The 27,934-nt window shown below is 40.3% G+C and overlaps 1 protein-coding gene across 1 annotated transcript in view; it reads right to left on the bottom strand.

Moving 5' to 3' along the window:
* The window catches only part of suclg2 (succinate-CoA ligase GDP-forming subunit beta), a 101,284-nt gene extending 73,743 nt beyond the window's left edge, over window positions 1–27,541 (bottom strand). The window contains exons 1-2 of the mRNA XM_006784614.3: window positions 27,401–27,541; window positions 10,009–10,150 (exon numbers count right to left, since the gene is read on the bottom strand). Coding sequence (XP_006784677.1) covers window positions 10,009–10,150; window positions 27,401–27,484 — 226 coding nt within the window. The 5' untranslated portion in view covers window positions 27,485–27,541. The remainder of the gene's footprint in view (window positions 1–10,008; window positions 10,151–27,400) is intronic.
* Window positions 27,542–27,934: the final 393 nt, after the last annotated feature.

Here is a 27,934-nt window from a genome sequence, read left to right as displayed (position 1 = left end):
TTGTAACGGCCGCCGTTTTCTTTGTGAGTATTTATTACACAGCGTGCTGCGGGGAAAAGCCTGTTCTAACGTTTGAGTCCAAGGTTTATTTTTTAGCGCCTGACGGCTCTTTTTTGCTTTTTATCTGTAAATACTCTGCATCTTTCACGTGATTCAGTTTCTTTTGAAAAGTCTCAACAGGATCTTGAGCTTTATTGTGAAAGGTTTATATGGAAAATAAACAAGCGGACACGCGATGGTTTTACCGTCGTTGTTGCTAACCACAACACATAAAAACCGGCGCTTGTCCGTCCATAGTGTGGTTATATAAAATATAAGAGAAAGAGAGAACCTTTTTCACTAATTATCAGTCCAGTTCTTGTATCTGACTATTTCAGAGAGATGCTTTTCTCTGTTTGTTAAGCCATCAACACTGATTTATCAGCATAAAATTAAAAAAGGTACTTAACTTGAGAGACTAACCAATGTTGCACCTACATATAACTCACAACCAAGGAGGGAACCAATTACAAATGGTAGCTTTAGGCATTTTGATACTAGCAGCCTATCACAAAAACTAATTTGTTCCCATTTTGTTCCCATTTGCAATGAATCTAGAAAAAAAAAGAGCCAAAAACAGCAGAGTTTGACAAGCATAAAAACAGTACCAGCACCAACAAGGTGATTCCCAAAGAACAATTAAACAAAAATATCTTCCCAACAAAATACTTTTTAAAAATGAGGGGTGGCTTAAGACTTTTGCAAATTTCCACATGTGACAGAATTTTTGGCTTTTACAGCGCCTGTAACTATTGTATGCAGCTGTAATTAGGTTGTTATTTAGCTGTTATTTATATTGGGTTTTTTGTTCACTTCAAAGTTCAACAAAATGTATGGAAGCTAGTTTTATTGATACAATACGTACAAAAAACAATATGAGCTTCTTTCCCTTGAGTACAATAGATCCTGACTAACAAAAGAGCCTCTTTCACTTCTATGAACAGAAACCACTATATATAGAATAACCCCCTCCCCCTCCCACACACACACACACACCCACACACACGTTTTTTATTCTGAGATTGACGTCTATGTCATCTGACAATCTGAGTGCTTTTAAAGTACCTCAACTTCAGAGGGAAAAAAAAAGTGGAAACCAATGTAAATGTGTCTGTGAGCTGGGAACATCCCATAGAGCTCTCATTCCCTCTCCTATCCAGCAACATCACAAAATATACAAGAATAACCAAATTTGCAAAACTGCATAAACACACACATAAACCTGCCTCATCAAAGGGTTGGCTAATGTCAAGGTAGCTTGCTATTATTCAGTAAGCCAACATATCAAACCAACCATCCTTTTAATAAGCACACATGAGATTTGACAGCCATGCATAAAAACTGTTTACACTGAATATTCATAGCAGTGGGGAAAAAAAAATAAATTAAAATATTTCCTTCCTCTGTTAATTGTCATTCTGGCAGTGAGGCTGTGCTAAGCACAAAGAGAGGAAGAGAGCAGCAGAGGGAGACTGAGGTGAGCGAGGAGTACGAAAAGATTAAAGTATAAAACTGAAAACAAGAAAGGGGGAAAAAAAGGAAGGATGCAGAGAATATGACTGCAGCACAATTTCTGAAAGGAAAGTCAGGAAGATGACAATGCTAAAAGAGAACACTTTGCCATCTGATATAAGCTGTACATATACACAAGTATATGTTGCCCCCATTCATCACACAGGCTCAACATGCGGTTAAGATAAGAATCCAGACCGATGTTTTTTCCCATCACTGCTCTGTCAATGAATGAGTTCTGTGGGAGGCAGAGGAAATGGCAGACATGAAGGGCTCTCGTACCAAGAAAAGAGAGGGAAAATGTGGTTTTGATTTAGAATTCAGACTGAAAATCCATCAAGATTTGCTCTGCAGATGCATCTGTCAGGCGGGTGGCGACACACAAAGTGGACTGCATAATCATATTCTCTTTGGCAGTAGCAGGGCACAGGTATGTGTGTTTGTATATTTGTGTGCATGGCCGTGCAAATCTGCTTCGAAGGCAAACACAAAATCTATATTCATTACTGCAGTTACTGTGACATCTCCAACAAAGCATTTGTGAAAAATCTCAGCCTATGAAAGTTTTAGGCCGTAGCAGATAAGAAACAGCGCTTTCAAAAATGCACTAAAAAGTTATTTCTTTAAACTGTCTTTATAAAGTGCAGTATGCAGAACAAAAAATAGCAATGGTGTTTATATTAAGTATGATTACTTGCTTTTAAGACGGCACCGGTCCTTCTAGTTAGGTTTTAATTTCACTAAAGCGACTTTGCCCTGTTTGGCATGGACACACGATATCTGGGGTGCGCTGTTTCTGGCATAGGATGTTGCCCAAAGATCTTTTAGGTCCAGTGAACTGCTGGGTTGTGGCTCCTAGATAGGAATCATCTCTGGCCTGCACTGTAAATTTTGGATTAAAGGTGGCTCTGATGAGTTTGAAAGCTGGGTCAACACCTTGGGCTTTGTACACAATTGTGAGCCTGTGATACTCTGTGGCAGGCCACGCTGTCCTACTTGGGGTCCCTATGGAAAGTGTCATTGCTATAGTGTGCTGTGCTTTGTCTGCACAATGCTTAGGTAAGCAGTATGTGTCAAACTAACATCCACATGAATGCCAGGGCACAAGGTTTCCCAGGAGAACATTCCATTGTAACAAGATCGTGTTATGCACTTTATCTGAATAAACTCAAGGAGATATGAACTAAAACTGGTCTGCAGCTGATCGGTTATATACAGTGGGGCAAAAAAGTATTTAGTCAGCCACCGATTGTGCAAGTTCCCCCACTTAAAATGATGACAGAGGTCAGTAATTTGCACCAGAGGTACACTTCAACTGTGAGAGACAGAATGTGAAAAAAAAATCCATGAATTCACATGGTAGGATTTGTAAAGAATTTATTCGTAAATCAGGGTGGAAAATAAGTATTTGGTCAATAACAAAAATACAACTCAATACTTTGTAACATAACCTTTGTTGGCAATAACAGAGGTCAAACGTTTACTATAGGTCTTTACCAGGTTTGCACACACAGTAGCTGGTATTTTGGCCCATTCCTCCATGCAGATCTTCTCAAGAGCAGTGATGTTTTGGGGCTGTCGCCGAGCAACACGGACTTTCAACTCCCGCCACAGATTTTCTATGGGGTTGAGGTCTGGAGACTGGCTAGGCCACTCCAGGACTTTCAAATGCTTCTTACGGAGCCACTCCTTTGTTGCCCGGGCGGTGTGTTTTGGATCATTGTCATGTTGGAAGACCCAGCCTCGTTTCATCTTCAAAGTTCTCACTGATGGAAGGAGGTTTTGGCTCAAAATCTCACGATACTTGGCCCCATTCATTCTGTCCTTAACACGGATCAGTCGTCCTGTCCCCTTGGCAGAAAAACAGCCCCATAGCATGATGTTTCCACCCCCATGCTTCACAGTAGGTATGGTGTTCTTGGGATGCAACTCAGTATTCTTCTTCCTCCAAACACGACGAGTTGAGTTTATACCAAAAAGTTCTACTTTGGTTCCATCTGACCACATGACATTCTCCCAATCCTCTGCTGTATCATCCATGTGCTCTCTGGCAAACTTCAGACGGGCCTGGACATGCACTGGCTTCAGCAGCGGAACACGTCTGGCACTGCGGGATTTGATTCCCTGCCGTTGTAGTGTGTTACTGATGGTGACCTTTGTTACTTTGGTCCCAGCTCTCTGCAGGTCATTCACCAGGTCCCCCCGTGTGGTTCTGGGATCTTTGCTCACCGTTCTCATGATCATTTTGACCCCACGGGATGAGATCTTGCGTGGAGCCCCAGATCGAGGGAGATTATCAGTGGTCTTGTATGTCTTCCATTTTCTGATGATTGCTCCCACAGTTGATTTTTTCACACCAAGCTGCTTGCCTATTGTAGATTCACTCTTCCCAGTCTGGTGCAGGTCTACAATTCTTTTCCTGGTGTCCTTCGAAAGCTCTTTGGTCTTGGCCATGGCGGAGTTTGGAGTCTGACTGGTTGAGGCTGTGGACAGGTGTCTTTTATACAGATGATGAGGTCAAACAGGTGCCATTCATACAGGTAACGAGTGGGGGACAGAAAAGCTTCTTACAGAAGACGTTACAGGTCTGTGAGAGCCAGGGATTTTCCTTGTTTGAGGTGACCAAATACTTATTTTCCACCCTGATTTATGAATAAATTCTTTACAAATCCTACCATGTGAATTCATGGATTTTTTTTTCACATTCTGTCTCTCACAGTTGAAGTGTACCTCTGGTGCAAATTACTGACCTCTGTCATCATTTTAAGTGGGGGAACTTGCACAATCGGTGGCTGACTAAATACTTTTTTGCCCCACTGTAGCAAGGATAGTGTACAAAAAGATCTCTGTCCAATATAGGCAAGACGGACCAAAATCCACATGGAACATACAAGCAAAACTGCTTGAGAACAGCAGAGCTAAGATCCTGCAGGAATTCTACTTTAAGCAGTTCCACGGTGACATGGTGGTGGCTGACAAGCAAAAAAACGTTAGCTGTGATAGATGTGGTAATCCCAAGAAGGAGCATGAGAACGTCGAGAAGTACCAGGAGCTCAAGGAACAAAAAGAACAGATGTGGAAGGTGGAAGCTCAAAGTGATCCCTGTGGGAATACGAGCATCAGGTTGCTGTAAGCCCAAGCAGGGGGTCGCTCCAGGCACAGCATCTGAGACGATGCAGTCTTCAAAGTGACAGGACTGATTTCCTACTTGCATATTAAAAATTCTGGGTTATGGTGATAAAAATCTACCTAAAGAAAACAATCTGTTCCAAATCAGACATTATCAGGCAATATGGTACAAACTCTAACTTTCATTTAAAGTATTTACATATTAAGTTTAGATTAAGAAATACTTAGATGGAAAAGTGTAATTTGTATATGTAAACTGTAACCTGTAAACACACAAAATACAAAAATTAGTAGCTTGTGAATGTGAATAGTGGATGTGGGTCACTGGTTTTGGACCGACAGCAGCAGTTAGTGTGGTAACGTTTTCAGTGTCCCAGTGGACCAGCCATCACAAAAGCTCCCTGCAGGACTCACCCAGTACAACACTAAAGAAATCAAACCCTACTTTCTATGAGCAATTACCTGGTAGTGAATCACCCATCTGACGCAATGCAAATTCTCCCCTAAGAGTGTCATTCAAGTTAAAGCGAATTAAAAGTCTGCTCCAGATACATGTTTTTAATGCTTTGATAGAGAAGGATAAATTCTGTTTGTCCTCAGCAGCAATAGAACAAATCAGTCTGTGCCCACCTTACCAGAGCTGGACCACTCCACAGTCCATGAGAGGAATGAGAGTTTTTTTCCTGTATAACATTGCTGTGACTGAACTGCCAATTTAACCACTTCATGGTTAAGAGAGGAGAGCAGAGGAGTGTACTAGTTGATGTGAATGTTTGTGTGTTCATAGAAAGCAAGCCTACTCCGTGAATGTCATTCATCTGTGCCCGTGCTTCAATGTTTGATGAGTCCATTCAATTGTGTGTACACCAGGGGTTCACAGCAGGACATCGCCTCAATACCGAAATCCATGTGAGTCACTCTGATCAGCTCAGATACCCCAAACATCCATATCTTTTGTAGAGAGCCATACCACGTGTCCTCTACAGTGGAAAACCATGAAATAGATCTTCATCCTAGGCTGGCTCCATTCCCTGCCTTCCCATCACACCCTCAGACACAAAGCTTGGCACAGCCTCGGCTTGTATATCAGCACCACAAATCTCAACTAAAGACTATTAATCTCTGTCTTTTTTACTTTCTAACACATTTATGTATGACCTAAAATGGCCCAGACAAAGTCAGTCAGTGTGTGTCTGAAGAAATGAACCATATGTGGATGCTCACTTGCATGCTTTATTAGCGAGCCAGCAGTAGTCAAAGGGCATAAAAAGTGCAAGACACACACAGATAAGGACCAACCAAAGCCCAGTGCATGAATAGAGATATTAGGGCAAAGCTGCTCTGAGGGACTATGGGAAGCAAGGGATTGGTTAACCAAGCTGACTTGAAATTACTGCAAAAACTTGGGTTAACATATTTGTTGTCAGGGACACTGGAAATGCATTAGTAACATAAAAAAGGTCCCAGTCAGCTGCGGGAGCTGTAATTTGAATGTGTTCCTACTAATTTTCAGCTCATAATTTTGTGACTGCTCATGCGATTTGTTTATGATATGATAAGAAATAAGATCAATAAAACTACATGAAATTGAGAACTGGTGACTGTGGAGGCCACAATGCTAAACTGATACTAAGAGTGCACCAAGATAATTTCCCAAACCCATTTCTCCACTATTAGCACTTTAACTGATGATGGCAGGATGGAAGTTGTTTATGCCATATGACCACAATCCAAATGTAATTTGTAAATGGACTGATTCTTATATAGCGCTTTTCTATTCTCCTGGAGCGCTCAAAGCGCTTTATACAACATGTCACATTAACCTACTCACACCAGCATTTTCTTCTATGCGTTAAGTCAGGGGTGGGAGAACTCCAGGCCTCAAGGGCCGGTGTCCTGCAGGTTTTAGATGCGTCCCTGATCCAACACAGCTGATTTAAATGGCTAAATTACCTGCTCAACATGTCTTGAAGTTCTCCAGAGACCTGGTAATGAACTAATCACTTGATTCAGGTGTGTTGACCCAGGGTGAGATCTAAAACCTGCAGGGCATCAACCCTTGAGGCCTGGAGTTGCCCACCCCTGCTTTAAGTGCTCTCTAACTAACATTGGCACACATTCATACTCAGATGGATGCATCAGAGGGCAACTTGGGGTTAGTATCTTGCCCAAGGATGTTTGGCATCAAACCACCAACCTTCAAATCAGTAGATGACCTGCTCTACCTCCTGAGCTACTGCCACTGCCAAATGCTGCAGCAGACATCAAGAATCAAGCCAAGCAATGTTTTTCCAATCTTCTCTCTAACTTTAATAAGTCAGTGCAGGTCATCTTCATGTTCTTAGCTGACAAAAGTTCCACCCGGTGTGGTCTTCTGCTGCTGTAGCCCATCTTCTTCAAGGTTCTATAATGTTTTTCTTTCAGAGATGGTCTTCTGCATACCATGGTTCTAACGAGTGATTCTTTGTTTCCTTCCTGTCAGCTCGAAGCACTTTGGTCATTATCCTTTGTAGGGATGGGTATCGTTTAGGTTTTATCCGATACCAGTACCAAACCGGTACTTTTGAAACGGTGCCGGTGCTTAAACGATGCTCGAACCGGTACTTAAAGTATGGAGAACACACACTTTGTCCAAAAACCTCTCATGTTTAGCTGTTTTTTTGTAAAAAGTTAACAATGTTAGCCTTTTCTGCAGCTCTAGGGGATTTATGGCATCACTCTTGGCTGGAAGCAGTGCTTAATCAATGGAAAAAACCAAAAACTTTGTCCAAAAACCTCTCATGTTTAGCTGTTTCCCTCTTTTTCTTTGGTCATTTTAGCCTTTTTGGCCAGGGTGAAGGGAGTATCTGCCATCAAACAAGAAGACAGTCGCATGTAACTACGACGGTGTTACGGTGCTAGTTCACCTTACATGCATTAATTTAATAACATGGTTAGCTTACTCAACGTAAATTACACACGAACAACATTAAGCTACTCACGCAGAGAAGAACGGCTGCTGCTGCCATCATCATCATCATCCGTCATAATTTCTGCTACACTGGCAGGGCTAGGGGCCAGGACTCTAATCTTCGGGTTCTTGGAGGATGTTGCTAACTCCGGGTCTGATAACAGGCACCACACCCGCAGTAGATGTGCTCGGTGTGAGCTCTTGCAGCAAGCTATCAAATACGGTGCATTTCTCGGCTTTAAAAAAAAAAAAAAACGCTATGCGTCGCCAGGTGTTTCATCAGATTCGGGGACTTACCTCCTTTGCACAGTATCACCTTAAAGCACTTGTTGCAGGCTGCTGAGTTTGCATCTTTTGCTGTGGAGTACAGCCAGACTTTTGACCACTTCGCCTTGGGCATTTTTAATCTGTAGCTCTGGTCTAAAAGAACGTACGTACCTGGGCCCGCCTACTATCCTTGGAAACGTGAAATGATTGGCTAGAATCCAAACTGTATGACATCTCAGGGGGAAAAAAAGCACAGAAATAAAGCACCAAAATGTGCGCTGCTTTTCGGTCTGGTTACTACCGTTTATGTCAGAACCGGTGCCATAATGGTACCAAATACCGGTACCCATCCCTACTCCTCTGACTGCTGACATGAACAAGTCATTTTTCTCCAGAGAAATGCTGCTCACTGGATATTTCTTCTTTTAAAGATCATTCTCTATGAAATCCAAGAGATGGTTGTGCGGAAAAATCCCAGTAGTTCAGCAGTTCCTGAAATACGCGGACCAGCCCATTAACTAATGTGGCACTCACAACCATGCCACATTGAAACTCACTTAAATCACCTTTCAGTATTTGCATGACAAAGAAAACCTGAATATGTGAATGGTTGGTGAGTGCATGTACTATCAATGGACAAATGCTGTCTGAATTGAGAGCACACAAGCCTTTAAGACTGTCTGACGGTTTGATTAGACTATCCATTCCACTGTGCTGTAATTTAGATGGTAGTGTGGAATGTAAACTAATGGCAGAGCTAGCAACAGAGTGAACCCCAAGTTGTTCCTGATGGCAGGTGAACGCTGCCATTTGTGTTTTAATGTGTTTGTTAATGAGTGAACAAGAAAAACATGGCCTTAAAATTCAGGTATGTGTAAAATAAGCTATGTAAGTGCAGAAAAATTACATTTCACCCTTCAAACTTTTCGGTCCAAGTTTTCTGACTCTCCATTTCATCCCCTACCAAGCAATATATTCTAGATACTGTCATGAAAATATATATTCTCTTCCCCCTATTCAGTTTATCTTTGCCAGCATCTTAACCAGGGCCACTGAAAGCAGCGCCCCAGGCGCTTGAGCCCAAAGGCAGCAGTAAGAGTGGCACCTCACTGGCTGACAACCAACCTGGAGGCACTATCAGAAAGCTGCTGCTGTAGCTAGAGAGGACACTGAATAAAATATAAAGCTGGGGGTGGAAATACACACTATACGTGTTGGACAATTTGGTGTGTGAAAGGAAAGTAGAACAGGGAAGGTAGAGGACAGATGTAGGTTCACACACATATGTATGTGTGCTTAACACTGTGCTTACAATGCATCTGTGAAAATTTGTACCACAAGTACAAAAACAGAAAAAGAAAAATCACAATTTTGGCCATTACCTTACATAGCATTGTATGACTGTGTGAGGCAGCAAGTTGAATTTTATACAACACACACAGACCCAAACATAAAAGCTTGAGAAACTTAATATGAGAGGTTGCGAAACAAATTAGTATGGATGAATGCCGTGATGAAAAACTGAGCAGGCACTACCACAAAAACACAAGCTCCCACACGTACGCAAACAGCAAAGATGGAATTTAACATGATAAAACTTCGACCCTTGTTAAATTGCAAGCACAGCCATTTGCACATTCTGTAGCAGGGCCAAAGAGCCATGCGGCACAAATAGGACCGTTAAGGTTTTACTGGGTACAGCAATACAATTACCGTTTACCATTATACTAACTCATTAAAACTACAGTAAGAGAATAATTAGGAATTAGCTTATGCCTCACTACATCTGTGTTTAAAAGAGAGCTACACATGCAATACAGTCTAGTGCAGTTGCTGAATCTATACTGCATGAAAATAATTGGAAATAACACAATTCTGACCACTATAACACAGACTAACACAGTTTATTTGAGACTGACCTTAAACCTACTTTTCATTAAATGTGAAAAACTGTGACAAATCCCAAATAATCATTAAACACACAGCTTCAAGTAATGTATCAGTGAAATCCACGAATGAGCACTGGTACAAACCAATATTAAACAACAACGTATTGCAGCTGCTGACATAAGTGAATCACATGTCTCTGTGTATGCGTGTCCTCTACTTACTGAGTCTCTTTGCAGCCTCCAGTGCCTCAGAAGCTGTGTTAGCCACATAGAAGCGCTGGACAGCTACACCACTCTCTTGCATCAGCTTCTTGCTCTGGTACTCCTGTAGATTCAGCCATCTCCTCGGACTCAACCAGGTGCACTAGATGAAAGTTCGAGGTAGAAAGAGTAAAAGTGTAAATGAAACAAAGTTAATAGTGCAAATAGGTATCCATTTCAAAGGCTCCCACCACATCTAACAATGGCAATTTTTTCCCTCACCTTAACATCACCAAGCCTGTCTACTCTGCTGTGTTTTTTTTTTTTACATTAAACAATACCAAAACATGTCTAACAACACATAGCATGTATAGGATATATCTTCTACTCCTCTCCTCACTCCTCTCCAACTATCTTACGCTCTCTTTTCCTGTAATGAGGCAGGCATTTGGGCTTAAACTGCAGGACAGCTAAGGAGCCGTTTGCTCCATCAGCAAGACACTGGTCCTGTCAGCTCCAGCTGTTGTTGCTATTAAAAAGAAATTGGCTTTTTAATGCGACAGTGAGACATAGACTGTGTTAGAGTTAGACTCCCTCTGCACCAGCAGGCTTGTATGTGAGCCTGGATGCAAATGTTTTCACAGCAAAGGTCTTTGGGGAGTCATTAAGAAGAGAAACTCCATTAAAGTAAAGGAAAAACAAGAACTATGAACTAAATCACGGCCGGCACAGAAAGTATGCTTCAGTATTTCTATTTGTCTACCCGGTAAAGATTAAACTTACATCAGGATAACATTAGGACTGCAACACAATATGTTATTGCTGACTCAGTCGAGTTAAACTGAGATGGGATGCTGTTAGACAATACAAGGAAGCATTGTCGATGTCTCAATGACTCATGGCAAGAAAAAAAAACAAAAAAAACAATGCCATTTTGTCTAAAGTTTATGACATAAGTCTGATCTAACAAATTATTTATAGACTTTTTTTATAAACAGACTTAGGATTTTTGTTGTGGTTAAAAAAACAAAAAACAAACCCATAACAGAATCATGTTCTTCTGCGTACTAAGTCATGTTTAACTATTTGGACCTCTTCAGATTATGGTAAAAATATTTGCAAGCAAGCAAACATGTTTATATGTTTCTTGCTCACACTTGCAAACAGCATGAGACCTGTGCACAGTGAATGAATAATGTAGCTTGAATTCAAGAGGAATAAAGACAGAGGAGCAGAAACGACATTTTTGAAAGCTTCTTACAGTAGGGACCAAACAGGCAACAATAGCAGCCATTTTTTGTTCACTTGAGCGCACGCACATGGACTGTGTCCGCATTTTTAAGCTGCAATTTGATTCAGTGGTTCATGGGGCGTGAAAAGGCCACTGTGTGTTTTTTAAAGTCATCAGTCACTCCATCATTCACGAAGGGGGAACACACAAGAGTGAGGGAATTGAAATAGAGAGATGTTCTTTCAACCATTTACTGATAGAGGGAGTAAAATGTAACCCTGACTAGCACTTAATGGTTATTAGTGATTAAAGGATAATGATCTTGACATGGTCCCTTAAAGGGGCAATAGCCAAGTTAAACCTTTTCAATCTACAATCATCGGTGGACCTCGACTGAAAACAAAACTGCAAGACCAGTAATCCACAATTCGTGCCAAAACCAATCCTTTCTGTGCCACAGCACACTATTAGCATGCTTTCTCCATTCCAGCTCTTGTGAGAGCCTGTCGAGAGACTTCATTACAGCCAAAATAGGTTGTTTTCTTGGAGCGCAGCGCACACTGATATATACTGGCCTACACTAAACAGGGGCATGTGCAGGTCACCTCTGCAGTGCTGTTTGTAATACTACACTATTTATATGTTTTAGCTATTACAGCTTGTACTGTACACATTTATGCTTCCAAGTCTATTACCCATATCCCTCTAATGCAGCACATTCTGATAATGTCATTCTTTCACAGTGCGTGGATGGAGTTCAAAGGAAGGGCAGGAAATTAACTGTACTGTGTGGTATTGGCCAAAAACTTGGCTGACGTGTATGACTTTAAAACTTTACTCTTTTTTTCTGCCTGTTGCTCACTCCTTTATGTCCACTTTAGCGGAAAATCTCACACAGCCTTAACAAACCAAGCTGCAAAACACGTTTCCTCTGTTTTGCCGACTCACTTGACTGCTGTCAGGCCCTCTCTCTTAAAACATCCACTTCCGTTGCCACCCAACTGTTTGCCCCAGGAGGATCAGCTCTGCTGCCTAAATGAATATCTCCATCTGTCAATCTTTTACCCTATAATGGGCTTAAACGAAAGTGGCAAATGGGACCCTTCCCAGGGCCAGGTTAAACACCTTAATAGGAAGCATCATCAGATCACACCAACACGTATTAACCAGACAGCTAAATGCTTTGATCTGAGTGACCTATGACGCATCACAGTATGGTCAGATGGTATGTATACAGATACTTGCAAAGTATCCAAGCTCTTATGCTCATCAGTAATGCCAGTGTGTAGTCAACCTCAACTACACAAGTGCAAGTTTGTGCATGAAACAATTTCATGTATTAGTCTGCAGTGTATTATTGTAACTTGAGGTTTCATTTTTACAGAGGATAAGAGTCATCCACAAATACATCAGCATCATAAAACAGCACACTAATTGTTTGAGTGTCTGTACCAGTGACTATTTTCATTAACAGTTACCATGTAAATTACTTTTTGTCCACTTAATCTGAAAAAAGAAAATAAAAAACCCAAAGTGTCAGTGTTTATTCTCCTCCACAGGAGGCATCTTCAACTATCTTTGACTTATGCATATATTATTAGAAACACTGTTGTGGTCTAGAAAAACTACTTAGGAAAGTTAAATAAATTCAAACTAATAAGGCTTCACTGTCACCCAAAGAAAGGGTGAGCGAGGGTGAAAAAGATATCCAGACTTCCTAAAATAACAACCCCTGCATACTGAGAAAGTCAGGTAGGGATTGAGGTGGCCCTCCAGGCACTGACAGTTACCTTGGGCAAAACACCAGAGAATGGAAAGAAACCTGAGGCACATTTTACTGTGTCGCAGATCCACAGACAAATAGTCTGCATCAAAGATGGGCTCTTACTACTGCCGATAACAATATAAAAATGGGAGACAAATTAATGTAAAAATCCACATAGTGAAGTAATGTAGGATGGTGTTGAGCAAACATGCACCTCCATAACGAGGTCACTGTGCCTTGGCATAAAATCTTCAAGTAAGGGCTGCTGATTAATGCTGAAGTCTTATTTAAAAGTTTGCAGGTCAATATTTAAATCATGTTTATTTGATGCTTATTTAGTTGCCGAAGCTGGAAACTTGAGGTCATCAATATAACCCTGGTTCTCTCAGTAACATGGGTGAGACATAAAAGAAATGCTATGAAAGTGAACAAAAGAAATTCATGGAAATTTTGCACTGGATTTTCTTGAACTTTAAATATAACACCAAGTTTGAGTTTTGGGGAGCAACAAAATGTACCGCTGTAAAAGAAGTGTAATGGATTTACAACAAGGATACACAACAGCGTGACTGCAAAGGAAATGCTGCACAATAATCTTTATCACAGTGTTGCAATTACCGTTTCTTAATTATTGCTTTCATTTCATTTTCAATTTACTTTGTTTTAATTAAAAAAGAAACATCAATTAACTGCCCGGCCTACACTACTACTTCTTTTTTTTTTTTTTTTTTTTAATATTTAAACAGAGAGGACGGTACATTCGATCACTGACAGATCTTAAAGTACAGGAACATTTTAGTTAACTGTCATTCTGTAAGGCTAATATTTATGCAAGGCTATTGCATAAACTCTGGTATTTCAAAGTTGAGTAACAGGAAAACAGTAAGGCTTAAAGAAAAGTGTCAAATGGGAATTACAGTATTGCAAAGCCTTTTATACTAGCCAATTCCCCAGATTCTGCAACTCAGAATACAGATATATTTGCCACCTTAACAACAGATACTGTGAACCATATAAAGATATCACTACTTTAAAATTCCTTTCAGACTAATCATTGAAACAGTTATGGTTTCAGCCATTTCTAATCCTGCACTCAGACAAGAAAGTCATGATAGTGCTGACATCTTGACAGGAAGAGAAATAATCTGAGTACTGCATGGTTGCCCTGGAAAAAAAACCCAAAAAAGCTGCAAGTGTTGGATGACAGTATGGCAGTAAGGCAGGGAGGCAAGCAGGCAGCTGGCCTGCAGTCCCTCGAGACACACTCTCTACAGTAATTATCATCAGCAGCACTCTAGAGACAATCCTACACAGTCCTTCAGCCTAACTACTGCTCTACTTATTCTTAATGCACACACAAAGATGACAAGAATAGACACAAGGTTTGCTGTGCACAATGGTGACTAGACTAGACAGTGGCACAAACAAAGTTGTATGCAATGGGCCCAAAATGGGATAAAGTATTCAGAGCAAACCTCTCTACAGACAAAAGCACTCAAGATCTCTCATATGGATGCATCTAAGTGAAGGAAGTGGGGCACACTGGAGAAAGAGAGGTGGAGTGGTGACAATGATAAATAATGATCTCTTCTATATTAATATATGAAGGTAAGGTAAGAGGGGGCAGAAGAAAAAAAAAACTGAAGGAACAATTTCCTCTGTAAATCAAAAAGTAAAAATGTCCTATTTCTCACTCCAGCCATACTTTCAAAGAACTTGGCCCACTGACAAACCATCGCAGGCCCACACAAATTGTCTCCGGTTTTCCCTTCAGGACAGGAACACGCAAATGACCAGGAGGTAGGAATAACCCCAAACTAACCACAAAGTCATACAGTATTAATGCCATACCACTCTATTATTAGCTCAACCTTGTCTTCTTTATACCTGTGCAACTGCATTTTAGATTTGATGCAAAAGCACGGAAAAATAACTTAACTATAAAATTTAAATTAGGCAGAGGAAAGGGAAGCTGAAGTTAAACTGAGTAAGCACTTATTCTGAGAAAGATTTTGCTTTTGGCATGCTTGCAGCAAGAGTCCTGACATTCAGCGAGTGATCAGAAAATGTCACAGCAATACACTGTAGAAAAGATGGATCCTAACAGGGCTTTTCATTTAATGCTAAAAGCAAACATCAAACATCTAGCCATATCTTGATGGGTTGTCTGCTTACTTACTTGATCAACATTTTAATTTTCTTCCCTTTAACACAGTAAAGTAAAACTCCAACAAAGTATTGGTGCACAAGGTTATTGCTGTAAACTGCGAATAAGATTAGTCTAGAAAAGTACGGTAAAAGAGAGGAGCTTTGCACACGCTTATGTTCTGATGGAATTGCAAAAATAGAAAAATCTCAAAATCAAAAAATATGCCTTAAGTGAGTCAGTGCTCAGTGTACTGTGGTTATATTAGATTTGAAAGACATGATGAAGTGTAATTAAACAAAAAGATGATACACATTCACGTGTAAGTGCCAAAGAGCCTTGAGAACTACAAAAAAAAAAAAAAACCTTACATGGCCCTTTGCTCCATAAGTATCTGCAAAAACGATTCACATCAAAGGCACCTTATTATATAGTTAACATAAATGAAAGAATTGCAAAAAGGTAAACAAATCTAAAGACCACAGTTCATACGCTGAATTCCCTGCACTAAATTCTGATGAGATTTACACGCAAAAAACAAACAAGCAAACAAGAATAGTTGCAACACTGAAATGAGCAGAATAGACATGCAGGCGCTCTCTTTCCAAAACACTCACTGGTTGTGCCCTCGCACAAAGAGGCACAGGGAGGACAGATAGTGCTATGGCAGCAGATGCATCAGATTGCCAAGTCCTTGTCGCAGCTGTACTGATCCACCAGTGGTGTTGAAGGACAAAATCTTGGTATGTACAACACTAGTCCCAAAACACCTCTCTGGCTGGACCATATGGTTATCAGCGCTGCATCGTGCAACATCAGGACTTCTCTTCCTCCTAAGAGGCACAGAATTGTGCAGTCTCATGCTTAGTTGAGAGCAGGATGCACAATGTCAAACAACACTTGTTGTGAGAAGTGTCACCACAGTTAGGGTATGTCTGATCTTGGCACTTTGCAAAGTCATTTCAAGACATGCCACTACTTTGTCATTTGCCCTTCTGTTAAACTTAAGGAGTCAATATCCTAGGGCTAATTTAGAGCAGTTGTCTTTATCACTATGAGAGTAGAACAATGTCAAAAAGTCACCATCTGACAGAGCAGTTCCAGCTCCCTTGAAAATTTATTGGAGCCATAAGCCTTAATTTACAGGGGAAGGTTACAAAGCAGGCAATCACCTCTGATCAGGCCCATAAACAGCCGAGACTCAATGCTGCACTGCTCGTCAATCTGTTACTCAAAAATTCAAAGGGTTGACACGGCGGGTCAAACAACACATTTGTTTCTTGGAAGTAAGTCTAGACAGGATCCAGGGAATAGTGAGTGAAAATGTGATTCTGCCTTGGCAGGTGTTAACAGTACAGGAACATTATCTCTCAACACAAGCGATTTATCTTACAAGAGACTTCAGCACTGCGGCTGTAAAAGAAAGACCCCGCCACACGTTATCTTTTGGCAATGTAATGAAATTCACGTATCCTCGTAGTAATTACTTCATACATATGTACTCACAAAATATTAAATGGCATATTTAAAACGATTCATTTGATTATTGAAAAATCAAATTAAGGGTGGTTCTGACTCCATTGTTTATAATGCTCCCCACACTGCTGCACATGTAGCAGTGGTGCACAGTTAAGCAGTGTCTTCACCTTATGTTAATATTTTTTCAAAGAGGTTGCTGGAAAGTTCATAAAAATGACCAGTTACCCATATCTATATAACTAAGATGTTGTATGCAAAGTATAATTTTGTTAGGTACATCTCTTCAACTGCTCATTAACACAAATTAGCTTATCACATGGAACCAATTCATTGCATTTAGGCATCCAGACATTGTCAAGAACCTGCTTTGGTTCAGTCTGAGCATTAGTATAAGGAAAAAGCTGATTTAAGTGACTATTAATGTGCCACAGTTGTTGGTGCTAGACAGGCTGGTGTAACCATTTCAGAATCTGCTGATCTACTGGGGTATTTCCCCACAACCATCACTAGTGTTTACAGAGGTCTGAATGGCCTCTTGATGCCCGAGATCACAGGAGATCGAATCCTTCAAGCTGATAGGACGGCTCAAATAACCACTTGTTACAACTGTGGTGTGCAGAAGAGCATCTCTGAATGCTCAACACATCAAATTTGAAGCATAGGGCTATAAAAGCAGAAGACCACACACACCAAGTGCGAGCTAAAAACATAAAACTGAGGTACAGTTCACATAGGGGTGGCTGTAGCTCAGGAGGTAGAGCAGGTCACCTACTGATCGGAAGGTTGGAGGTTCGATCCCAGGCTCCTCCAGTCTGCATACCAAGTATCCTTGGGCAAGATACTAACCCCAAGTTGCATCCATCGGAGTATGAATGTGTGTTAGAAAGCACTCAGTATAGAGGTAGTGCTTGTGAGAATGGGTGTGACTGGGTGAATGTGGCATCAAAGCGCTGTTGTATAGAGCGCTTTGAGTACTCCGGGAGAGTAGAAAAGTGCTATATAAGAATCAGTCCATTTACCATAGGACCGTGTGAACTGTACTTGGTTTGTACAGCCGATCTGAGTATTGCTGCTGGATTCATGCCACAAAGACAGCTAGGGGTCCAAACCCAGTACTAACAGGGTGTAACTAAAAAAGTGTCCAGTGATGCATAAAGAAAATCATCTGATAAATCAATTTCACTATTTCCCCCCCAAAAAACTCTCGTTTCCAGCTAGCCCTATTTTAACATTTATTCAAACAAGCTCAGCAGCTTTCCAAAAATATTACCTTTGTAACAGTTATATTAAAACCATTCTTAAAAACAGACAAACAAAGCGGTAATAAAACTCAGTACTTTATGGAAACTGTTATATAGAAATGTGAGCAATATGAGAACCTAATGGTATCTATTGTTACACTAGTGATGAAGTGACTTTGTGAAGAGGCTGCACTGAAGCAGGAGACGTACTTTAACAGGAGCCACTGTCAGTCATCACCTTTCAGAACTCAATAAAAATAAATAAAAACGAATAACCTTACATTATCTCACTGAATTATTTACTTAGTAAGTTTATACATTATATATACACAGATAAATCTCTTACATACACTGTGAAGAGCTACATTAAGGCAGTAAACAGCTGCACTGAGTAGGAAATGCACCTTGAACAAGACACCATCCCACTTACAAAAAGCCTATCATCAATCAAAAGCCCTGATGGCAGGACAAAGTGAGTTCCATTACAGGAAATTTTCAATAAGTCAACCCTGGATTGATCCTTACTAGTTTCTATGCAAAAATAAAGAAAGGCTATTGACAACATTAGAGAGACTAAGGCAATTTTAAGCAGGCATATTCATGAGGACACTGCAAATCTGTATCGATGCAACCTGCGTGACGCTCCTTTAAGAGCTCTAAAGTTTGCAACAGTCCAATCAGGACGTTTCAAAGGGGCTTTTGAAATATTTAAGCATTATGAAAGACCTCTTTGTTGTTCTTTTAATGACTGCTTAGAATTCCTAACTTGCCAAATTCTGAAATGGCCTGCTGTGTTTATTTTATTCTCCATTTTCAGAAAAAAGCAGACTTTTTTTTTTTTTATTAGAGATGCATCAATCAATCCATGATTTAAATCAACCAATTTCCAGCATTCCCAGTACAGACCAATGACCAGCCAAACAGCCTCCCAGATGTTTGATGCAAGCTGGTCTATAGTTGTGCGCACATTTAAATCCACAAGCTAACATGTCTTCACCATGGAAACTCTTTACTGTGATTGAGGACATAAATTCAAGTACAGAGGGACGAGTCTGAAAAACATTTATAAAGACAAACGTAGTCCAATGCTTAACTCCTCTGCATCACCTGAACGTGGACATTTTAAAGAAGCTAACAAAGGAAAAGTAGCTAAAGCTATACTCAATCTAAACCTCAGAAGTCAGCAGCCTCAGCATGAGCAAAGGACCAAAGCAGTTATGAGGAAAATTATGGAGAGAGATTTATAGAGTTAAAAAGAAAACAGGGTCGATATCTTACCTCTGAAATAAATGATGTAAGAAACTGACATTGGTTTTGTTATATAAATCTGTTGCACCTGATTTAGTCTCGTAAAGTCAAATACGTCAGGTGAAGATGAATGTACAGCAGCTCACTTTCAGTTAAGTATTTATGCCGGTTTCTAATATCGGAGCACTTTATTTTCAGATGAGTAAGTGAGAAAAGATCCTTAAATTTATAGTAGTTTGGGAAAAGTTGTGAAGTTTAATAATGTCATACAATTATTAAAATGGAGTTATGCAAAAGTTAATTTTTGTTTGTATATGCTGTCAGTTGCAGCAAACTGCCATAGGTGCACTGCTACACCTAGACTCTATTACAGTGAAAACAAAGAATTATGTTCTTATCTCCAGTAGGAAGAAAACTCTGCAGCTGGAAACGTGAATCTGCTGGTCCCCCTCCTTATTACATGAAAGTATGTCTGCAATGAACTGCCAAAATATCTAGTGGATTTTAACTACACATATACAATGTTTTACCTTCACCTCCTGACTTTTCATATAAAGCACCATTATGAGATTTACATTTGACAGCTATTGAATTCACGCTCCCTTAAGGATGAGCTGTGATATCTCAGGAGAGCCGCTGATAAGTTGGACATTTATGAACATATACATCACCAATGTGCCAATCACCCCCAGCTGTACTTTGATATTCTGAAATAATTAACAGATGTTAGCATGCTAATGTGCTTGAATAAGAAGACAGAAAAACATAACTGGATGCTGCTATGGTAAAACCATAATTGCCAACAGGCCAATGTAAATGAACACCAGCATGTCCTGTACATCAAACACAAACCAAACAGCAGATCTACTTCTCCCACACTGTCACCATGATTCATGGGGAAAAGAAAGACAGACACAATGACATTCAGAGCTGTAATTATTTTAAAGATCCAATTAAAGATAGGACAAAGGACACTTTGTATCCATTAGTTTTCCCAGTAGGTAGCACTAAACTTCCATCCCTGATGACATCTGGAACTCAACATTTAAAGAATAATGAGCGTCAAAAACAATGGTCTGTGCCTTTAAAATCATTCTTATTAGTTCAAGTGCTGAAGCACATCTTCATCCAGTTTCCCAGACATGTATTAAGCCCAGTCCTGGATTAAATTTTTTAAAAATATCGACTGAAGAAAAGACCTTGAACTAGGCTTAATACATGTCTGGGAAACAGGTCCTCAAAGCAAGACCAGCAGTTTTATGGCACATAAAACATATTCTGAAGTTTTCCTAGTTTGTAAGGCTGTCAAACCAGCAAACACTAGAAAATGAAAGGTCAGCATCAATAAACTAAAGATAAAATACATTCCTCAGTGCCAAGTCCACGTGCAAGCTCTGTAAAAAGAACAACAGATTGTTTTATCAAACAGCATCTGTAATTGCAAAAAGGATTCAGTTTCATCTAGTGCATGAATGCACTGCTGCCACATGCTCAAACCTAAGCACATATAATGCACAGGCAGAAAAAAGGGGAGCTCTGATGAAAATCTAATAACATTTTTCTCATCAAAAAACATTTCTTTGGTTTTAGCTACACCAGGTCACAGTCATCAGGGACTGGGCAAAAATATTCTAGAACATTTACAATTAGTCTTCAGCACATTTAACAACGAAACCAAAAATCCTGTTCAGATTGTATTAGTGGGCACATTGGCAAGCAGACTAGCATTAGACTTCAGTTGCGTTTCAAAGACGTGCGGAATATATTGTCTTTAACCTCCTAGGACCTGGCGTCCACATATGTGGACATCACATTTTGGGGTATTTAGACTAAAATACTCAATGCTGCTCTACATGGGCCTGATATCCACTCACGAGGACATTATACTGCTACTGTTCTATCAAAATTTAAACGGATATCCTCATATGTGGATCTCATTTTTCTATGTAAAAAAAATCTGTTAATTCTTTGTTTTTACATTCATTCAATTTTGACTTATTAACTCGAAATTTCGACTTAGCTCTGCCAATCAGTACGTGAATGAGGTCACTTTCTTGTTACCCGGGAGCATATGGCACAGAGTAACACGCACTCAAAACTGGATTGGCGCTTTCGCGAGTACGTTTGCTGATAGTAACGCCATGTGATTCAGCTAATAACACAAGGATTTCATCATTTTTGAAGCCACACTGAAAATAATCAGCAATCTGTGCATTCATGACTGGATGTAATAACGGTAGCTTAGCTGTAGCATTTGTACCTGAGGGCTTCAGCTTCCGGGTAACAAGGAAATGACGTCATTCACGCAGATTACTGATTGGCAGCAATGACTGTTGATTGGCAGTGCTAACTCGAAATTTCGAGTTATTAACTCAAAGTTTTGAGAAAAGTAACTCGGAATTTCGAATGACGGATCCTTTTTTTTAGTGGTGGAAACGGGCTTCCATATTCAACTGTTGATTTTTTAGACTTTTTTTTGCTGGATCTGGTTTTGTCTTCTAAATAGAAACTAATCAGTGTTTTTTGTTTATTTTTACAAATTCCATGCTACAGCTTCAGAGTGATAACTTTGTTTTTCTTTAAGGAAGACTATAAAAGGACAGTAGAGTAGAATAAGTGCCCAATTTGCATATATGCCTGGGGGAATAACAAAATACCAATATATTCTATTCTACTTTACATAGAATATAAGAAATAAGCATATTGATATCAGATATGCTTTGTATATCTGTTAAACCTAGTTTCAGGCTTATCTAGACACTTTACAGACAATATCACTAACTTGAGGACTGGAGCAGCACGTACTTCAAGCAGCTGCAGCTTATCACACACTCAGTGAAAAGTGGCACCTACTTCTCACAACAAGAGCTGACAAGGCCAGATTTTTAAATGAGGTTTGGTTGGCACACCGCTCTCCCCACTCATGCCCTCCCATGCACACCTTTTTTGTTATTGTTGTTATTATGTACAGAAACAATTACTTTTCAGGACAACAGTGTGTTTCAATACTGATCCATTAGACCGTATACAAGGACATTCTTCTTTAATGTATCACAATAGAGTTAAGCATTTTTGAGCAATTTTGGCAACACACTGACATGTTATTATTGGCTGTTAAGTCCCATTCTTTCTGCACAAAAATGAGTCCTTACTCTCACCTATTACAAACCAATGCACTTGTTCCAAACTGCGAATCACAGTCACCGAATATCACATATTATTAAGTGGTATTCCCAGATGTCTGGTGAGGTTAAAATCCTCATTATCTGTCATGGCCAGTCCCTAACCCTTTGAAATGACACTGCCTAATTAGTTAAGACAAATGACTGCAGACTTAATTAACCAGAATGCTCCTTAAGGGGCATTATCAAATGTTTAAGAAATTAACAGATTGCCAGTTCATCAATTCTATGTAATTGATTTGTTCCCATTCAGGTTATGAACTCATCTCTTTCCCCCATCCATTCAGCTAACCATCCGAGGCAAAATTAAAAGGGGAAATTTATAGTGTCCACTCGCACGAGCACATGCTGAATCACATTGAGCAGTCCTCTGTGTGACTATCAGAGTCACTGCTATACTGATTGCACAGTGTTACTCTGTTAATGAGGTGGCACTTGGCTACTTCGTTGCATCTCATAAATACAAACTGTCTTGCGATAAGACAAGCGCTGCGTAGTACGCTGTGCTAGAGGTGACATAAAATAAGAGAGATGGACGACGCGAAGAAGCTGTGTTCACAAACATGCCAGTATGAATCACAGCCATGCTTTCCATTTAAAGCAGCACGAGTATGCCTCATGAAGCTTTAGTGGACTAATTCAAAGAGCCTTATCTGCTCTAATTAATATAGTGCTTGAGTGTTCGTGGCACAAGTGCCTCTCTCTACCCCTCAACTGTGGCAGTGCCTCTATAGATTTGGATGAAAAGCATGAATAGGTTATTTAGTTTATCAAAAAAAAAAATTAATAAATAAATGATTGCAGGTTACATAACTCCCTTTAAAAAGTTATGCATGTTAAAGCGTTTCAAATGTTTGGCCTATTCATTCTGTTGTAGCTACCAGAGAAAGGCACTTTATACTATAGGACTTTACCTTTCTGATCACATGGACAAAACAAATAAATAAAAAAAGTGGTAAATTAAATTTGGGTCTGGTTATTGCACAAAAGATGCGCTGTTGCTCTTATTACTGCTAGCAACCACTTGTAGCTTTTTTTTTGCCCTTGCCTTTTAAAAAGCTAAGGTCACGCTCAGACCATTTCAGTAAGGAGAGAGAAATGACATCTGCCTGTTACAGAGCCGGGGATAGAACAGCGGAGCAGAGATAGAGACGGAAGCAGTAGAGCATGGCTCCAGGATTTAGATCAGTGAGATTTGCATCATTGGCAGGTCTTTAGGCAGGGCAGGTCTAATCTCCTGCAGACAGGCTTAAGAAAGGAAAACCTGACTGTTGTGTCTCTACAGATAGGGATTTCAGTAATTAGCATAGTTAATATGAGGAGGGAGTCAAATTCAAAGGTGTCAGGTCTAAAGGGAAGATAATGCAGTAAATAAGGAGAAGTTAATACAAGGATGCGCAACTGTGGCAAAGTTCAGTCCCATATGTCTGTGAACTTTGCCACAGGCACAAACCTTCAGTCACAGCTCATGAATTGCAAAAGCCTTCCCCTTGTGCTTTAATAGCCACGCACTGCTTTTAGCTGATGGCGTAATTATCTCGTTCATCAATAAGTTCAGATTAATATGCCGTCACCACTTTAAAAATGATCATGGCATGCATGCCAAGGTTAAGCAGGCGAGATGGTCGATATCTAGGCAAAACTGTGCAAAGAGTACTACAGCGTACTTATTACAAGTGGCAGCAGCCATTGTGCTCTGTAACACACTCTCTTCACTCACGCAGTGCTAGTGGAATCACTGCCTTTATGGCACAGAGAGATCAGCCAGCCAGACCCCGTCAGAATTTTCAATGAATCGCATTCCTATGACTTGCACAAAGGGTAGTTCCAGGAAAACTCAATCTTTGAAGGTCTCATTTCACAGATGATAGAGAAGCTGAACATGATCTTCAATATACTGCACTTTTAATGAATTACGCCTGTCAGCCATCACTGACATTGTTTTCTCAAGTAATTTTCAGCATTACTCCCACTTCTCCCTCATTATCGACACTGGAACAACAGCATAAGTTAAGCTGATAGGAGTGCATTTACTCATTGCAGAGGCTGGCAACATTTCCTAATGACTGCAGCCGCTCTAAATTATTGAAAAAGCCTAAGCACCTCACCAGCTACAGAAATGGCTATTAACCTTGGCGAACGATATTCAAATCCAGTTAGAGCCAACTTCGTCCTCCAGTATCCCTTGCGGGGAGGAAATGTAAATGTGTTCTTGCTGAGACAGATGGGGGAGCCTCCCGTCGTTTGAAGTTCCAGCAAAAGAAGCCGTTGCAAGCAGAGGGCTCTCCACCCTGTTCTGTAAAATATTCAGGACTGAGTCTCATTGAGACACCTTTCTTCCCAGTGTACCCCTTCAAACCACGCTGGGCTTCAACACAGTTGGGGTATTACCAAGCACGCTCGCCACACAAAAAATAAAATTTAGCAAAGGTTTACAAATTCATCCCTGTGCAGCGACAGTGAAAAACAACCCGAGGATTATCTCGGTGTGCAGACAAGAATTCAGGAGATTTGATTTATGAGAGAGAAAGAGAGTGTGTGAGAGAGAAAAAATAACAACAACATCTCACTCCTCCTTTAAGGAGTATCTTGGAGCCTAACCATCTGAATATTGCAATGTCCTGTGCATTGTTGGTGACAAATCATTGCAAATTGAATTCCACAGCTTAGCTGACATACTGTCAAAGCTGATTTGATTCTATTGTAGCGATACCTGACTGTTAATCTGTTCAGGACCTGATACTGTGCTACACACCAGAGAAAATCCCCGATCATTACTCTTATCACCTGGCCCGAACGAGAGAAAGAGAGAGACAGAAGCGAAAGAAGTGAAAGAAGCAGAAGACGAGCAGGTAAAGAGCCAGTAAACATGAGATAAAAACTTTTGTTAGAGTTTACTTTTTAAAGGAACAGTTCAGGCCAGGTCTCAGGCCTCCACTGACATATCTAAATTTTACCTTATGCAGATAGGCTGATTATTGATGCAGGTTCCTCAATTTCAGAGATATTTCATATAGTTGGTGCTGTAAGTGCTAAAAAAGAAATACACTTCTTTTTCCACCCCCGGCTAGCAAGATAGCCAGTTGGAAAAACAGGAGTTGGAAAGGCCAGATTTTAAACGCCAAATGACCTTTCAAAATAAGAGCGAAGTTGTCGTCCACTAGCAAACTGACAGTTGCTTTCTTAGATGGATGAAAAATATATTTTTTTAAATAAATAAAACACTTATATTTGATATATAATAATAGAAGATTTAGTAATCCTGTAGAGCAAATAAAAAAAATAATGAACTAATGCTGGAGGAAAAAAAATTATAATAATTGCAGCCTTTACAGGGGCTCCCATTCCCTGCTCTAAGGAATGTGTTGGTGGAAAATGAGAAAAGAAATAATGGAAATGTTTCATGCAATTGGTTGCCTTGGTTGGGACATTTTTTTTTATTTAGGTAATAATATTAACCAAAGGTTTTCAATCATGAAAAAAAAACAACACAGACACAGACACATGGCTAAATAGAAGGTACAGTGTGAACAGCACATTATCAAAGCAGCATCCAATCCAAGATGTTCCGGCAAGGTAAGCTGCAGGTTGCCCACATTTTGGAAGGACTCAGAAAATAATGCAGCTATGTGCAATAGCCACATGAAGAAAAGGGGCGGGGGGGAGGGGGGAGGCCTGACGCACAGATATATGCAGGTTTATAATTGGAGTAAAGTGTGGGCCATTACTTGGCCTCTCTATAGTTTTGTAATGGTTGCAGAGAAGCAAGCAACTAGTTTAACACAAGACATAACAAAAACATAAAAAGAAAACCTCCATGCGTTTCTGACAATACTTTGTAATAAGTCATAATATTAATGCGGAAAAGCAATAATAATGAATTCTGATACTGAGATGCAGCATGTAATTATGTCTAATAGCTTTAGTATTAGGAGATTACCAAGCTAATCTGGACAAATTTGGATAAGAGAAGAAGTTCAATTTACATATTTTCTTTTCTATCAGCATAAAGCACAATTATTTTTCAGTCAATCACCTTTCCAAAAATACTCTACCACACTGCACATGAAATCTGTTTGATGATAAGTTTCCATCCATTTGAATCCATCTGGGAGTAAATATGAAAGGTAAACACAGCATGAGATGTCCCTGCTTTGTCCATCCACTATGGTGATTTGTACTAATGTTCCAAATACCTATGCAGGCACCTCAACCTGAAAGACCAGTTCTCAGATACCGACTGCTTCAAAACTGCATCAAACTGACAGTACAGCATATCATGCTAATTTATTCATCTGTTCGTCCTGGAGCTTTGAAATTTATTATGAAAGCACAACTCTGTGTGACTGGGTTTGTTTGTTAGTCAATACAGTGCAGGGGGTGTGGGGATTTATGTCTTGCAGCTCTGGCAGCATGTTTAAGACTCTTTGCAATTACCAGACCAAATGCTTTGTTTGCTAAATGAGTAACTGTGCAACTGTAAGCATTTGCCACTGTGTACTTAGACAACTCTAATCAGGCGAATTCTGCTGGCTGCTGTTGCCAGCTCACACACACATGCTGGAAGCTCAAAGTGCAAAGGTTAAACTCGGGTCTTATCTGAAATGGGGCCAGGCTGGAGGTTTTGTTCACTATGACTTTTACTCATCAGAGGTCACACAGCCCACTGTAGAAGTGCTGAACCTAAGCATGCAAAATAACTTACTGACGAGAAGACCCTTGCAGTTCAATTATACGCAATAAAGAAAATTAAAAATACCTTAAACGCACAAACTTACAGACTCACAGTTATAGTGACAGACGGTGTACACGAGTAACATTCACATGCAGGAGCGCATTAGAAAAGCTGTACTCAAACAAGCTCTTTCCGAATAACTATCATTTGTAGAGCAGCGCGTATATTTAACAGCCTCCACGATTAGAGCTACTGCAGGACTTGAAGACGGCATTGTTACGTCACCTGTGAACTGTCACACTGTTCAACTTTGATCTGTCAAACCTCTGTCCGCTCACACATGCTAACTTGCTAACGCTAACCCTAGCCGTGAGACGCTGACAGCGACGAAGTCACCCAGCCCGAGCAGCAGACCGTAACATCAGCAAGAGAAGCTGTAACGCTACCTTCGCTTTATCAAGAAGTATGTGCTTTGAAGTAGCTATCCTCAGTCCTTTCGCTACAGCCTGGGATGCCATGGAAGCCGCCATGTTGACACGCAAGTCCAACGGGAGATGACGCTGAAAGCGTGTGAGCGATCATAGGTCAAGAATCAGAGGTGGGCGGTGCTTCTAAAAGACGCATGCACATGGTGGAGTCAGGTGTGCACGTTTAGCAGGCATGGACATTGTTGGCGCTTAGTCTAAACTACAGGGACAGAGGTGAGAACAGAGCAGATTAAAAATCTAACGATCTAGCAATTTCCCTTTGTCTAAAATCAAATCCTTCACGGTGCTTTATATTGTAAAGTTAGGAGTATTACTAGTCCTAACTTGTGACTTCTCTATTCTCTATTACCCAACAATCAGATGACCCTCTATGAGCAAGCACTTGGTGACAGTGGGAAGGAAAAACTCCCTTCTAACAGGAAGAAATGTCCAGCCTGGTATGTGTCCCTCAGTGGACACTGTGCAAGATGGGCATCGCTGTTTTGAGCAATC

Source organism: Neolamprologus brichardi, chromosome 5 (genome assembly GCF_056152115.1).
Source record: "Neolamprologus brichardi isolate AB-2024 chromosome 5, ASM5615211v1, whole genome shotgun sequence".
Lineage (NCBI taxonomy): Eukaryota > Metazoa > Chordata > Actinopteri > Cichliformes > Cichlidae > Neolamprologus > Neolamprologus brichardi.
The sequence above is the reverse complement of the archived record's forward strand: the minus strand, read 5'-3'. Positions and strand labels throughout refer to the sequence as shown.